Raw genomic sequence first — 15562 nt, forward strand, 5'->3', positions numbered from 1 at the left:
ACTTTTTCTTTTCTAGTCATGGTGCCTACAAAGTTCAGGACCTTGATAATTGTATTGGCAAACTTGTATTAATTCAGATTTAATGGACTGAATCAAAACCCACTTCAGTCTGGTAAGTGAACTCAATCAATGTCATCCTGATTTCCAATATTAAAAATTGCCACAATTTGAACTAGATTATTGTAGGCAAGTTCAGAAAGATGCTCTGAGGTTAAAAATAAGGAACAGTTCTTTCCTGGCCTGCAATCTGGAAGGAGTCAATGCCAAATTGACCAACTCTTAAGGAATTTCTCAAATATTTTAATAAGCTAGAATAGCAGTCCCACTACTAAAATCAGAGGCAAGTATAGAAAGCAACCCCTTCTTTGCTGTGTCTATCAAAAAATTTACCTTAAAAGCTAGGATTAATTAGGAGTTTGGAACATGTATATTCAAGCTATTTTTGAGGTCCTTACTTCTGCATTATATTAAACACAAAAGTACTTGTCTCAGGCTCTTATTCTATTCATCAAATCCTTGCTTTGCCTATGCCACAGAAAATAAGACCTACAATATTAAAACAGAATGCATTTTTAAACCTGAATGGAATGATTTCTTACAGAAATTACAGATTCTGTAATTTCTAAAGAAATTACTCCTGTTGAGCTTTTCAAGATGGCTTTTTCTTCCCCTACTACTAAAATATGCCAAATGTATCTAGAGGATAACATAAATAGCTAAAAGATATAGATGAATATTTGCAGTTTTCTTTAAGTACTCTGAGTCTGTATCTTCAATACATCTCTCAGAATATGGCACATAAACCTGCACTGCCCCCCTTTTCTCACAGATATGTTTGCACACATCTACAGTTGAAAAACTACCAGCGAGTTCAACGGACTGAAAATGTAAGAAAGCGAATATACCTGATTCAATAGAGTACACAATTTCTGCATTTTTTCCTTTGTCCTTATCTAATGCTGTAACCTGGAGCACTGCTGATCCAACAGCTGCTGACTCATACACTCGTCCTTCATAGGAAGGGCTGGTGAACCACGGGGCGTGATCGTTTGTGTCGCTGACATTAACGACCACTCTGGCGTAGTTGCGCTTCACGGGAACATCTTGGTCTCGAACCTGCAACAGTCAGCACATCGCCAGGAATTAGCACTGCAATTTCAGTGGTTCACCAGGCATTAGCAATCATTCCAGGTGCAATCAGACACAAAGACTGCACAAAAATTAAACGGGCAAATAAATGTTTCAATTATGGGGACAAAGTAAAATGACATTAAAAAGTATCTGTGTGTAATTCACAGCAGAAGAAATCTCATGCATACTTACCATTATTGTGAGAATATGCTGGTTCATGGTCTCATGATCCAGTTTTTCTGAGGTATAAAGGGAGCCAGTTGCAGGGTCCAGACGAAATTTCTTAAGACTAATGGGATCAGTGCTACCCTGCATAGTATAAATCAGTTTATTCTTCTCATCTCTGTCTGTGGCACTGACTTGCAGAATTTCTGTCTCTGGTAAGGTATCCTCAGGTATAACAACTTCATATTTTGAAGCAGAAAACTGAGGCCTGTGATTATTTGTGTCTATAACTTTGATGTACACCTGAAATGATACAATGGGAAGGGGAAAACATTGATGATATTTGGTAAAAAGAAATGAAAGGAGGATATTTCATTAAAAATCAGACCATAATACTGAAGCAAGACAATTTTATTTTGCTGAGAGGAGAAGAGATCCAAGATGTGAAGGGAAGAAGAATGTCAATAAAGCCAAATCTGCCTCACCTTCCCCAAAGGCAAACCAGAAATCTGTACAATCAGAAACATCTTAGATAAGACATCTTAAAGGGAATGATATTTGTCCAAAGGAAGACAGAAAAAAAAAAAATCCTTGTTAATTTTGGGATTAAAAATTTAAAATATACAATATGGATCCTAGAGTGGGTAAAAATACTGTTTTGGGGTGCAAATTTACAATTTTAAGCAATGCTTTTTCAAGGCAGTGCATGCATAATACTCCTCCTTGCCCTCACATAAAACGAGTCCTCATTCAGCCCCTCACATCTGCAAGCCTAGGCAAGAATAGGGAAGTGGTGGAATTGCCACAAAAGTGCATTATTTCAAAGAACTGCAGGTGGTTTTGTTTACTATTCTCTAGCAAGTTAGCCCAATTTTAGCAAAGCTTACTGGTAACTGACACAATTTCTCTGAAGTTACAGTTCAATTAAATCTGATGCTTCAAATTGCGTCCTTGTAAAATATTGCTCACTGGAACCACAAGAGATCCTTGCAGCCCCACTTGCTTTACACAGCATCAAAGATTTTTATGGAAAGGATAAGACAGCCATCATCCTATTCCTTCAACAGCGATAACATCAGACAAGTAACAGCAATGCAAAGGAGTTGGCAAGTAGACAGCAAAGCTCCAGCAACACACAGCTAAATTCAGGTTTTTATGTGCTGCACATACAGCCATGCTTTTATCCATCCAAAGGTTAGGAGCTTTGTATACATTTGTTAAGGTCTATATATAAACAGGTTTTTAAAATAGGGACTTACAATTCTGTAAGTGGGTTAAATTGCTCTTTGAAGACACTGCTTTCCATTGGTAACTGGTGGAGTCTACAGATGTAATTTAGGCAAGGTACCAAACTGCATGCAGTAGAAACTAAATTCTACTGATAGAATCCTGATAGTGGCAAATAATTAGGAAATGCCATACCTCTTGCTACAGGAAGAAGAAATGTCAGCCTTGCAAAACTAGCATCTTACTCTAAAAATGAATCGTTTGGCTCACTGATAAAATCCCTTGCAAGATGTTGCTATGGAGACTAAGGAGTTTGGTTTTGTCATGGATTAGAAACAGATTAAAGAAAAGAAACAAAGAGTTAGACTAAATATTGACTTTCAGTGGGGAGAAATATTAATGGTATGTGACCCAGGATACATATTAGGAGAAGTTTTTAAATACATTAACTAAAAGAAGCAATTGGAAAATGCAAAGGAAGAGTAAGTATTATGTTTAAAATGTGATCTTTTTACATTGTAATGATTAAACAGGCTGCAATAAAGCAGCACAAGCATTGCTGTTAGTTTCTTTTAAATTTTGTATAAATAAAATACATTTTAATGTCTCTTGGAAGAAGTAAGACAGAGAGGTCTAATACACTCACAAAGTATTTGAGTAAAAACAGCTCTTCACTGAATGATTGTGCTCAGGAAAATTAAAAATTATAGCAAATGAAGATGAAAAAACAATTAAAAAAATATAAACCCCCAACACTCAATACAAATCAAACTATTAAAAAAATTGCATAAATGAAAGTTTTAAAGGCCATTTACAACACTTCATTAATGGATACTGTGCTTTCAAAATGAACTCATCACCAATTTTTTTGTTAACTTTCAACCACCAATAAATTATTAAGGTCAGACTCATTAAAAAAAAAAAAAAAAAAAAAAAAAAAACAAACAAAACAAAGTGAAAAGATGAGGTGTCAAATGCAATACATTTAAATTGAAATTTTTATTTAAATTCATGTCTATTTCCACTCCCAAATGAGGAAACACAGAAACTTAAGTTAAAATGGGAAGTGAGAAGGTGTGCAACTACAGAGCAATTCTGTTAAGCAAAGCTTTGGAGCAGAAGACATGGCTACCTGTGCTGTTGGTAATACACAAACAAATAAAGAAAAACAGCATTACTAGAATGGAGCACCACAAAACCCCCCATGTAAATGACTAAGTTAAATTGCAGAAATGTAGTGATTGTAAAAACAGCATCAGTACCTACAGGTCTAATCATATATCCAATGAAAAGTGAGTCATTGATCAGGATTTAGCATCAGCTCTGGTATTAGGTAGTGAAGCAATTAAAATGACACATAAGGAGAAATGCTCCAAAAAGTACTGTTGGGCTAAACAGATAAGGAGTTAGCTCCTCAAAACGTACCGCATTATTAAATATGAATTATTTAAAAAAAATATTGCTAAGACATAAACAGAGTGACTCAGTCACTACAAATGGTTAGCTCAGGTATTCCATTACTTGTCACATTGATTGCTCAGGCTGCAGTTTTTCTCCACACTGGTAAACACAACTACAAATACACAACTTCATATATTAGTGCAGTCATTTAAAATGGACGCAAAATCCAAAGTTTATCTTAAAGTGAAAAGTGTTTTATCTACATACTCTAGGATTCATTTTTCTCTCAGTGATGTTATTACTTTATGCCCCTGCACAAATTCTGGTGGACAAGCATAATGCGACCTGATGGGTTCCCTTTTGGTAACTTGTCTAACTCTGCACACTGGGCTGCTTTAATAAGGGCAGGGGGAAGGAATTAACCCCTTCTGTTTGACACTCACTGGTGGGAAGGTAGATTCACTACCTCCACTCCTGCAGTACAGGAGAGACACCTTGACAAAATGAAACAAATCCCGTGACAGGTCATTAAAATCAGTGGGGATTGAAATGCAATCTGTCCACAGGAGGGGTGCAGGAAAGAGAGCCAGACTCTTCTCAGAGCTGCACAGTGAAAGGGCAGGAGGTGACACCCATAAGCTCCAAGAAAAAATACAAGTAGACATAAGAAAACTATTTTTTCAAGGAGAGTTGCTAAACACCATTATAAAAGTAAGTCCAAGGGAGAGGAGCTGTGCCTAGTAAACCCAGGCACAGCTGGGTCACTGAAAAACTTGGTCAACTTTGCAGTTTGTTCTGCTTTGACCAGGAGTTTTAATTAGAACTCCTGGGTTCTTTCCAATGTGAACTATTAAATAAATATTAAATAAATTTACTAAGGAAATCCTATTTTCAATTCCGGAATTCTTACTGAGGCTAAGTGACAGTTGCTAGATGTGCAGCTACATTTTAATTGTAAGAGGACCGAATTTTCAGGTAAACTGTTAAGAACTTCAAGTTAAATGGAAAGCACTTGCAGAAATAGTTGTGAGTGAAGTTTTAAAGACCCATACAGAAAAATATGGTTTAGTGTGTCTGAGAACAAAACATGTGAAGAACTTGTGTTATTCTAACATAGCATGTAGTATAAAATAAAACCCGCTTTTGAACATTTCTCAATGAAATGACATTGATATCTCAATTCAATTCAAATGAAATATGCTAATATTATCTTAAGAAAGAGTTGCACATTAAAGAGGCACAATATAGAAAAGCTTGACATCAGCAGACCACAATGTGATCTTTGAAACAAAATGCTCTGGAACTAAAGAAACTTCACTCATTTTGCCCCACAAATATGCAAGGGCTGTGTTGCACAGCTGCCTTCTGCCCACAGATCCCACTGAGAGCAATGTACACCGGTTATAAAGAGAACAAAGCAGGATTACTTTGAGGAAGGACTTAAAATCTATTAATAATCTGACAGGTGAAACCTAAATTTGCATAGGGATGTACTGACTGCTAAGAGGCAATATGTGCCATTGACAAAACACTCAATGTGCAATATTTAAACAATGTTTAGATTTTAGGTTACTTTAATATAATTTTTCATTTACTGATTCTGTGTGGAGTTTGAAAAATACTCCTGGTCCCACAATTACATTATAGTTACATTGAAATGTTTATATAATTTTCATAAATAAAAATTTGTATTATCCAGATGATATAACTTCATTCCAGCTCTAAATGTCTCTGTAGAGCAATGTAATTGCAATGCAAGCAAAATCACATGCGAAGATGTAGAAAATGAAGATTATTCTATACTTCATTCCCAAAGTATCATGTCCATATAGATTTTGCAAAAAGCAACATTAAATATTCTGCAAGAGCAAAGCAATAGATAAAATGCTGCAATTAGCAGTAAACCATCTGAAATATTACTTTCAGTGAAAAAACTGATATACATAGCAATGACTCTACGTGGCTATAGCTAGAAACAGGCCCATTTCTTTTGGTTTTCCCCTAAAAATCAATTCAATAGTTAATTTATCACTACTTAGAGCCTGTGAATGACCTTTTCTATTTCAGTACACAGGAACGCTGACTTGTGAGATTCAGTTATTTAGTTTCTGTATTTTTATTTTCTTTTTAATTATAATCCTTCCAAGCCTGACACTAGTAATTTCTAACATCATGTCAAACACCACTACTGTAGGCCTGGAATTTGTTTGTCCTTGTTTTGCCTCATGCATTTGGCATTTAGATGCATGCAAAATTCTAATAGACTCCACGCCTACTACTGCTTTATTTTTCAAAAAAGCTATTTAACTGAAGTCCTGAAAGAGTCAAATGCTCTACAGATGTTAATGGCCCAAGGCCAGCAAATGCCTTCCAGTTTAAAGTCAGATTCAATACACTGCTTTGAAACAGTAAGATTTTAATTTCTTGTGCCCCTCCCCAATTTCTTGTAAATGCCATTTCCTTTTTCAAATTACATGTAAAATTACTGACTCTGCTGTTAATCAAGATCTGTTAAATTGGCTATATCCAGTGTAAGCTGGATATAGCCAATTGTAAGCTAAAAGCTCTGTATGTCATATTGTTGTTCCTCATGTATGCACTCAGAATTCAGAATTTCTTTTACCTGTCACTCCATTTTAACTGTTCATCACCTCTTAGAAGAATCCAATGCCACATCAGCATTTAAACTTCAATCATCAGTATTTCAGCAGTGAGTAATGGAGTTTACACACTGGCAGCCATAAATCACACCTTCAAATCTGATTTGGTATCAACATTTTTAACCCCCTAATTTAAGCCTGATCTGAAATGCATCTTTTGAGGAATAGTCCTGAGGGTTATTTTAAGAGATTAGTGCATTTGGGTGGGCCAGGGGTTATGGGGGAGATAGGAGAATCAATTAAAATCAGGATCATGCACCAACAGCTGCAGAGTTTGAACTAATCCACACTCCTCAGTCTAATACACCACAGTGAGACTCCAACAACAGCAGCATAACTTGTGCTTATCCCACGAGCAGGGCAAAAGAAAGACAATGCAAAGGAAGTCTTTGTGCTTGTTTGTAACAGAAACCACAGTCTCTGATCCTGCCAAGCCTAACTGAGAGAGGAACAGAAAGATATGAAAAAAATCAGAGATAAAGGAATCACAGAAATGACAAATGTGAGACTACTACTCCAGCTCTTCTGGAGAAGACTGCTGTGGGGTAAATGTTTATAATGATCACTTAGCTTTACAAAATGTTACAATAACAAAATCATTTAAGGAACAAGGAGTACACTGTGCATTCCCAAGAAGAACTAAATGAATCACATAACTCAGAGGAAAAGAAGGGGTGAGGGTTAAAGTAATTTTCTGACCTTCCCATTCTTGGCTGTTCTAAAAGACAAAGCAGATTATGGTTCAACTGTGACAGCTCAGGACATCTGCACACATTCAGCTATGCCAGCAGCAGCACTGGATAGGCTATCTGCATTCACCAAGGCCCTGTATTAAGCCTTGCCCAGTCCCCATGCTACCTCAACACACTGTATGATGGCATCTTTGAATGCATTTTTGGTTGGAGGGGGAAGTGTGTATGGAAAAGCCTCTTGCTGTCTTTTTGAATGCTAGCTGAATTTGTGTTTCCTCTAGTTTTTGTCCTAAGAAATTCCTGCCTTCTATCCAGCATTCTGTAATTGCTAGAAGTGAGCCTGCTCAATATTTTTACCACAAGTAGGCGAATTTAATAAATTTACAGCAGGATTCTCCAAACTGTTTATGGTGGTTATCAGCACCAGAGGCAATGGCACCACAGCTATGATTGCAGAAAGCTCCTACTGGGAAACATGTTGATGTCTTTGAAGATTCATGGTCCAGAAAAATCACTCACAATTGCCACCTCTTAAGAAAAGGCATTTCTCAAAGGAAACTGCTAAACTTGGTCCTTCTACTGTCAAATTTACTCTATTTGACCTATCAAGCCTCCAGACATGCAGACAGCTCCATAAAGATTCTGTTTAAAATCCTTAACATGGACAAGAAACATCTTTTCTTCTGGCTAAAAGCAGAAGACAACATATAGGACATTAGAAAAGATAACAGAAAAACATATGCACTGCACAGAAGCTGAACAAGAAGAAATTGTATTTGTAGCACAGATCTCCATGTACAGAAAAGACAGCAGCAACCCACTTATTGCTCTTAGAGTGCCTGAAGGGAAGGTCAATGACAGGGGTAGGTAATACAGACACATCACTGTCCAAGTCCAACAGTCTTTAATCGGTAAATAAAGCCTTTCCTTTCTATCTGGAAGAAAAGGGAAGCTCCTCTATAATCATGGCTCTATTCACACCAACCTCAGCTAAAATGTACTTTCAAATATATTCAGGTTCTGGGCTGGGGAAAGAAACTAGATGGGAAAAACAGGCGGAGATATACATCATAAACTACTTTGAATTAAACAGTACTGTCACAAAAGGGTTCTGCACTTTTAAGTGAACTTAGTAGTCCAACGGCAAAGAATTGCCACCATCAGCCTTAGGAAAAAGCTAATTTTAAAACATTGATTTGTCTGAGGTTACTGCTATCACCAAAACTAAAATAAAGTGTTTGGGACAATACAAAGAGATGTTATAATCTAAACCTTGTTTCTTTAAGTACACTATGCAGAAAAAGCAGCTTAGTTTCTTGGATATTGTACAACTGGTTATCCACAGATCTTCCAGGGGGACGGGAACCACAAAATTTTAAAATGGCAGTCTTTAAATTTCAAGTACAGTAATCACTTTATGTAGTGATTTTGGAGAAGCTTGTAAAAAGGACTAATTCAGATGAGTAGTATTAATACTTTTCTTATAAGAAAGTCATGTGTGCTGGGGCTCAGTTTCTGTTTTCATTTATTTAGCTGCAGGAACATGCTATAACTTAAAAGCCAACGGTTCACACTACAGTACAGTAACACACTACCTTTACACCTAAGCCACCAAACAACATGGCTCTGTGAATATCAGAATTCACTTCTATTTTAGACAAAGAACCCAATTTAAACAAACCATGTTCGTTGTCTAGGATCAAAAAAAAGGTGAGAAGAAAATCCAACAGCTTCCCCATCCTCCAGCTACATACTCTTTTTTAAGTGCTTAATCAGAAAGTTCATTACCTGAGTGCTGATAGATCTGGTTCCATCTGTTGCTTCTACAGTCAAGTTGTAATTTGATTTCTGTTCTGCATCAAGAGGTCTTGCAACAATGATAGTTCCTGTGCCCTTGTCCACATCAAATCGACTGTCATAGTTGCCACCTTGTTCAGGAAATTGTGAGAGGGAGAAGTTAATAAAACGCATTATTGCATCATCGTTTTTATGTATGATAATGTTCTGTCTTCCAATGCTTAATGAAGGTGGACATATATATACATATATTTATACATACATTTAGTTTAAATACTTTAGGTTTTTTTCCTGGTAACATGATATGCTGCCAATAGATATTTAAAACTGAGTAGTTTTGGACAAAGCTGACTTGCCCAGCTCATGAAAAGTCAGCAGGAACATCTTATTAGCAAGATTCTCTACTAAAAAAAAAAAATATCCATGGAATTTAATGATTCCATACAGCAGGAAATTGAGAATAACTGCATCAAATGCAATAGTTCCTTTTGGGCAGATTATCAGCTAGTAAGTGAAAAACATACTTTTTATCCAAATACATTAAAGTCAAATTTACAGTCAAATACATTTACAGTCAATTTTTTGTCTTTTGAAGCAGAGTACATATTATTATATTCATATCTATAGTCATATCTATATATGACTATAGATAAGGCTGGAAAAGCTGCAGTACCTCCAAAGGATTATCACCTTAATGTTGAGTATCTAAAGAATTTACTATCTCAGTCTTACTGAGATAGACAGGATTCAGAATAGTGTTAAATGTTTAAATGCCCAATGTTTAAATATGGCCAAGTTCCTTTTCTGAAACAAATTATCTTAATTTCCCTTGTGAAACTTTCAAATTACACTTTGAAATATTGTTAAATAACTGTGTAGATCAATAGCTACACTCAGTTGCTTAAACATTTAATTGATCATCATCCTGCCACCTGGAGCAGACTGTCCTGAGAATGCAATGTCCATTAAGTCCAAATACTATTAGTGATGATGAATACTGCCATTTAACTACAATTGCTTTAGACCTCTCAATAAACTATCTAAAATGGAAGAATCAATTCTTATTTTGGTCAGGCCAGTGCTAGATATGGCAAACTAATTTTTCCTAATTATGGGCATGTGTTTTTCTAATTGTATTTTACAAGGCTAGCAGATAGCATTCAGATACAATCTGAGTGCTTTTTTTTCCTCTAACAAGATTATACATGCTAAGCTTTGCAAATCACTAAATGCATTTTATGAAAAGCCAAGGTTAGAAGTGAGAGGGTGAAGTTCCAAAGGTTGCAAATTTGAACTCAGTCCAAGAAAAAAACAGTAAATACTGAAATGAGCCCCCATTCACATGTAAAAAGGATTTCACCTTTAGAAGGTTCCACTGCATGACAAACATATCAGTTTAGGAAAGATGGGCTGGATTCTGCTTCACTGGATTTGAGATATTTGATAATGACCAACATCACATAATTGTTCTAGTTCAATTGAAAGCCAACTCCTCTTACTAGCCCAGCAGCAGTTTCTGAGTCACTCAAATGGATAGAAACTGGACATCATGAAAGGCAGCAGCTTTTTTCTTAACAGATGAATTTTTTTAATGGGCTTCGTGCAGTATGTCAGTTTTAGAAGGTGAATCTAGCTTTTCCTTTTATAGCTGGCAGGCAAAACCATTTTCTCAGATGTCTCAATGAAGTTCTCTACATTTTAAGGGAAGAGTAAAGTGAATGAGCATGAATTGGTTCAGTCAGTTTTCCTGACACAAGGACAAGCTCTCTAACCAACTTCCTTACCAAGAAAATCACCAGGGCCTTGCCTATATTTGCAGTAGCGGTGATATCTGGTGATCCGCTGAAGCAGAACTCAACCCAAACTTTTGCATCTAGTACACTGGAAGTGTAACAGCAACAATTTTGGCCAAAGCCAAAACTGGATGCTCAGAATTGATGCTGTATAAATGTAATGATGACAAAACAAAACAAAAACGAACCTGTCACAAATGCAACCGTGAGCACTTTGATTTCCGAAGGGTTAATAAAATAAATAGTTTATAAATGTACGCTTTCATTTCAGATCTCATAATCTGGTAATAAATTATGTGATCTCAGCAGATACCTTCTGCTGTACAGTTCAGGTCACAAGCCATCTGTAAGATGTAAAATACTTCACTAGCAAGCTTGTCTCCTGGCTCAGCCAAAAAGAAAGAAAGCATGGAAAGCAAGCACAGAACACAAAGGAAAGCTGTCAATCAAATTCATTCATGCTATTAGAAACAGTAAAAGAGGGTGGTAAAGTGACCACCTGTAAGAGTAGCCCATAACTTCACAACATGATCATACATCAATTTTTCCAAAACACTTTTACTAAGAAAACTATCAAAATAAAATGGTTTATTTTACAATGCTTGGACAAGTTATGCTGTTTCCCCATGGAGTTTTCTGTATATGTCTTTCTAAAAATAGCAGGAAAAGATCATTCATTTTCTGCATTAGGCATACAATAAAAAAATGTAAATGTCCAACTGTGCTGCATACTTAGAAGGAGCAGATCAAAATAATACTAGCAATCAGAATTCTATTCAGATGTACACACTGTTCACAGTGCATAGCAATTGAAGCACGCTAAGAACAATGGGAAAGTGCATCCCTAATTTAATTAACAAATTTTGCTAATAAAAGGCCCCAGAAAAAAATCACTGCTGTACTGTGTTCAGACTCAAAAAAAACCTCTGAGGCCTATTCTATCTAATCTCTTTCATCTCCATGAACTGCTCACCTTTCTCTGACAATGTCACTTTCTTAGCCTTTCCTTTAATGGACTCATTTCAGTCTACAGATATTTGTTTGCTCTGGATGGATAACACTAATTTGAATTGGAGTACACAATACCTTCTCATTTTTCCTGCTCATTTATTTTTATACTTTCTGCTCTTCCACTCCCACATCCCTGAGAGTGCTTGGGAGAACAGTGAAAGAGCATCCTTGGTTCCAAAATACCTCAAATGCACAACTTTGCTCCTATGAGAATGCAAGAAAGCATCCTCAACCTTTTAGTCACTCCAGAGAGTTGTACAGATCTGTAATCCCTCGGTTTGTCTAAACACCAACATTTTTTATCAGTTATAATCTATTTGCACAGGAACTTTTTTTTTCCTAAGAATACATTAAAAAGAACCATTTTAAAAATTCTATGCAAGTATTTAATGCATTAGCAATGATTATCATTATCATCACAGATTGTTCATGCACGAAGCATGATTTTAGGGAAGAATTGTATCTATTTGCATGTGCTTGAAAATTTTTTTTAAAATCCTCAAGTATTTGGTATTTGTATATTCCTGCTACTTGTGTTAGTTTCATAAACTTTATTTTTAACTGTTGTTCTCAGTACACCTCAGGAAATACATACCAGCAAAACAGATGTTTATAATACTTAAATTATTGAGAAATAAATTAAAGTAATAAATAAATTAAAATAATTTGAAATATGCTCTTCCCAGCAACTTAACATCATAATCATGGCTAAAGTTTTCAGTAGTAACCAAGATGAAAAAGAGCCTTCTCTTGCGAATGTAGTAGAAAAATCACAAATCTATCAAAAATCTGGTAGACTGACAGAAAGAGTTCATTTAAGACTAGAAGCTGTTCATTACAAGGCACCTCTCCTGAAACAAAGCTATGCCATTCCCCTTGATTCTAACAGACTTAACACACAACAGAACTTGGTTTTACTATCAGCTATGCAGTGAACACACTGTGTATTACTGGTGCTCATCAGTTGAGTGACTAAGTCTAAACTTCAAAAAAGTACTATTAATTTTGTTACCATGACATCAACATATAGTCATACTACTGGTTAGAAATCCCCTTTCAATAGTAGAGGTTAAGATATGATTTAGTAGAAAGAATATGTACAGGAAGAAGATTGCTGGGGTTAGGAACATTGCAAGCTTTCCTTTTAGTACTGAATCAAAGGACAGCAAACTGAGAAGCAGCCCAGAGGAGAAGAAATCCATGTGAACAGTAAAATCTCTTTTTGAGTGTGCTATCCTGCCTTGCAGAAAACTAGCCTCTTATTTCCTTTCCTATCATACATCTATGAGATTGACTTAGTTTTCATTTCAGTGACACAATATTCAGAAATCAATTTTAAAACTGCAACACAGTAGATATTTTGCAACTTAATTTTAATCTTTGATACAGAGTGACATTGACAAAAATTAAAAAATTTTGACTTATAAAATCTGCATCTGCATTTAAAGAATGTCAAAACCTTGCATTATTTAGAGGAGTGATTAAAACCAAGCTGCAATGAGCCCTCCAGTATCTCAGACTCCATGCATTTGTTTCTAATAATAAAGGCCCTTAAGGCATCCTTACCCGTTATGTCAAACCAAAGTGGTGTTCCAAGAGGTTCAACAGCTATTACACCAATCATGTGAGCAACTGGGTCACTTTCCATCACCGTAAAAGAAAAAAATGATTCCTCAAAATAAATAGGCTCTGTGGGTGGGACGGGCTTTGGAATCCATTCTATGTGAAGCCGTGTAGTCGAAGATTTTTGTGGGCGACCATTATCTACAGCTTTAATCTGTGAAACAGACACATCTTTTAGGCTACAGGATCACATAAATCATTATGTCACATAAATAGAAAGCAGTAATAAGCTCCAAGCATGTTTGCTCGTGCGAGATATTTCCAAAAAGGTTAAGTGTCTCTCAAAGTGCCACTTGCCCTTCATTATCTGGGCAGCAAATAGAGAAAAAGTATGCAGCACCTGATAGCAGCACAAACTGTTACCATAAATTCACTTTTATTTTGCTTTCTTCCTGAAGGTGAGTCAAACTGACTGTTTATGTTCCCTCATCACATAAACTATCTGCCAAGAAAGAACAGCAGTTCTTAATACACAATGCAAACATCTCAAATCATCCCTTAATAAAAACCAAACAAACACACAAAACAATACTTCCGGATTTGCTGAAGCTTTCTTCCTTCAGATACTGCAGTCACTCACCTGCCAGCTACTGAATAAGAAATGAACAGATAAAAGAACATGTTACATATTCATGATATACAGGATTTTCACTCACTGAAAGGATATCGTAGTCCCTTGCTGCAGAAAACTTCTTTGATGAAACCACTCCAGTTTTTGGTTCAATAAAGAATTTGCCATGTTCATCACCATCTTCAATGCTGTAGGAGATCTCTGCATTGGGGCCTTCATCTTTATCTGCAGCAATAACTCGATAGATCGGCTCTCTCCTAGCAGTTCTCTCTCGCTCGGGCTTACCACGCTCTGGAAGCCGAATTTTGTAGAATTTTTGCAAGAACTGAGGCTTGTTGTCATTCTCATCTAAGACCTTCACAATCACCCGTGCAATTGTTGATTTTGCAGGAGTACCGTTGTCTGTTACTGTTACCTGTTTTTATTAACAAGGGTAAAGTTAGAGCTCGAACTTGGTCCTTCCAACAATGCTCCTCCCTAAATGAGGTTTTCCTACAACCACCTAAACAACTGTACAGTTATCTCCTAACTTCAGATAAATCACTTGCCTAAAGCTATTAGGTGAGTATTCACAAAAGGTACTCAAAAATATATTCAGCTATTATCTTAATATTTTGACAAATTAAATGCAACATGAAATGCAAATATTCACGCTCATCTCTAACAGATGGTAAGATTTACACCTATTTGAATATCGGTTCCCTTTAGTACTTGTAATGGAACACCACCACATACCTTTCAGTTCACAAAAAAAGCCTAACCTCACCCAATGAGAAAATCAAAGTATATCCCAAATGAGGAAATTACAAGGGGAATGGGATAACATGGCAATTTACATAAAATTAGCATTGCCCTGAACCAAGCAAATAACAAAGGCAAATTTGAGACATCTACTTGATTTGAATGCAACATCAGCTTGATTTGAATGCAACATCAGCTTTGAAGGCATTACTGACATAACCAAGAGTACACTAAGATATGAGAGAATAACATGAAGCGAATCTAAAATAACTGCATAAAAAAGTGTGAACTGGAACTCAGAATACACAAACTGGGAATAAAAAAATGGGGCATATTAGTTACTATTATGTAAGCAGAAGCGCAATCAAAGATCAAATTTAATAGTAAAAAGGAATAAATCCACCAACACATATAAATAATAATCTACGTCAACATATATAATGCTCAATTAATTAGCTCAGCACTTGGGTCTGTCCACCATTCTGTGCATTTCTGGGTTTCTTTCCAGCCTATTATCAGAGTTGTAAACATAAAACTAACACATGGGAAAACTGTTACTTTAGGCCAGGCTGTCTGTCAGTATCGCTCTGTAGTTAAGAGTTCACAGACTTTTAACTAAAACTTTAACAACCAGTTGGGATTCAAAATGAACAAAAACAAAGAATTAAAAATTACACCAGCAGGCAATAAACAATGTTCCAAACTAAAGAGCAATGAGCCTAAACTGCTATTTTATACAGGATGAAAGCA

At 36.0% G+C, this 15562-nt stretch overlaps 1 protein-coding gene across 3 annotated transcripts in view; it reads right to left on the reverse strand.

Moving 5' to 3' along the window:
* The window catches only part of FAT1 (FAT atypical cadherin 1), a 102761-nt gene that overhangs the window by 32885 nt on the left and 54314 nt on the right, over window positions 1-15562 (reverse strand). For all 3 annotated transcript variants that reach the window (XM_059844678.1, XM_059844679.1, XM_059844680.1), the window contains exons 5-9: window positions 14157-14486; window positions 13444-13654; window positions 9065-9204; window positions 1324-1599; window positions 906-1116 (exon numbers count right to left, since the gene is read on the reverse strand). In XM_059844678.1, the coding sequence (XP_059700661.1) occupies window positions 906-1116; window positions 1324-1599; window positions 9065-9204; window positions 13444-13654; window positions 14157-14486 (1168 nt within the window). The remainder of the gene's footprint in view (window positions 1-905; window positions 1117-1323; window positions 1600-9064; window positions 9205-13443; window positions 13655-14156; window positions 14487-15562) is intronic.

Source organism: Haemorhous mexicanus, chromosome 4 (genome assembly GCF_027477595.1).
Source record: "Haemorhous mexicanus isolate bHaeMex1 chromosome 4, bHaeMex1.pri, whole genome shotgun sequence".
Classification (NCBI taxonomy): Eukaryota; Metazoa; Chordata; class Aves; order Passeriformes; family Fringillidae; genus Haemorhous; species Haemorhous mexicanus.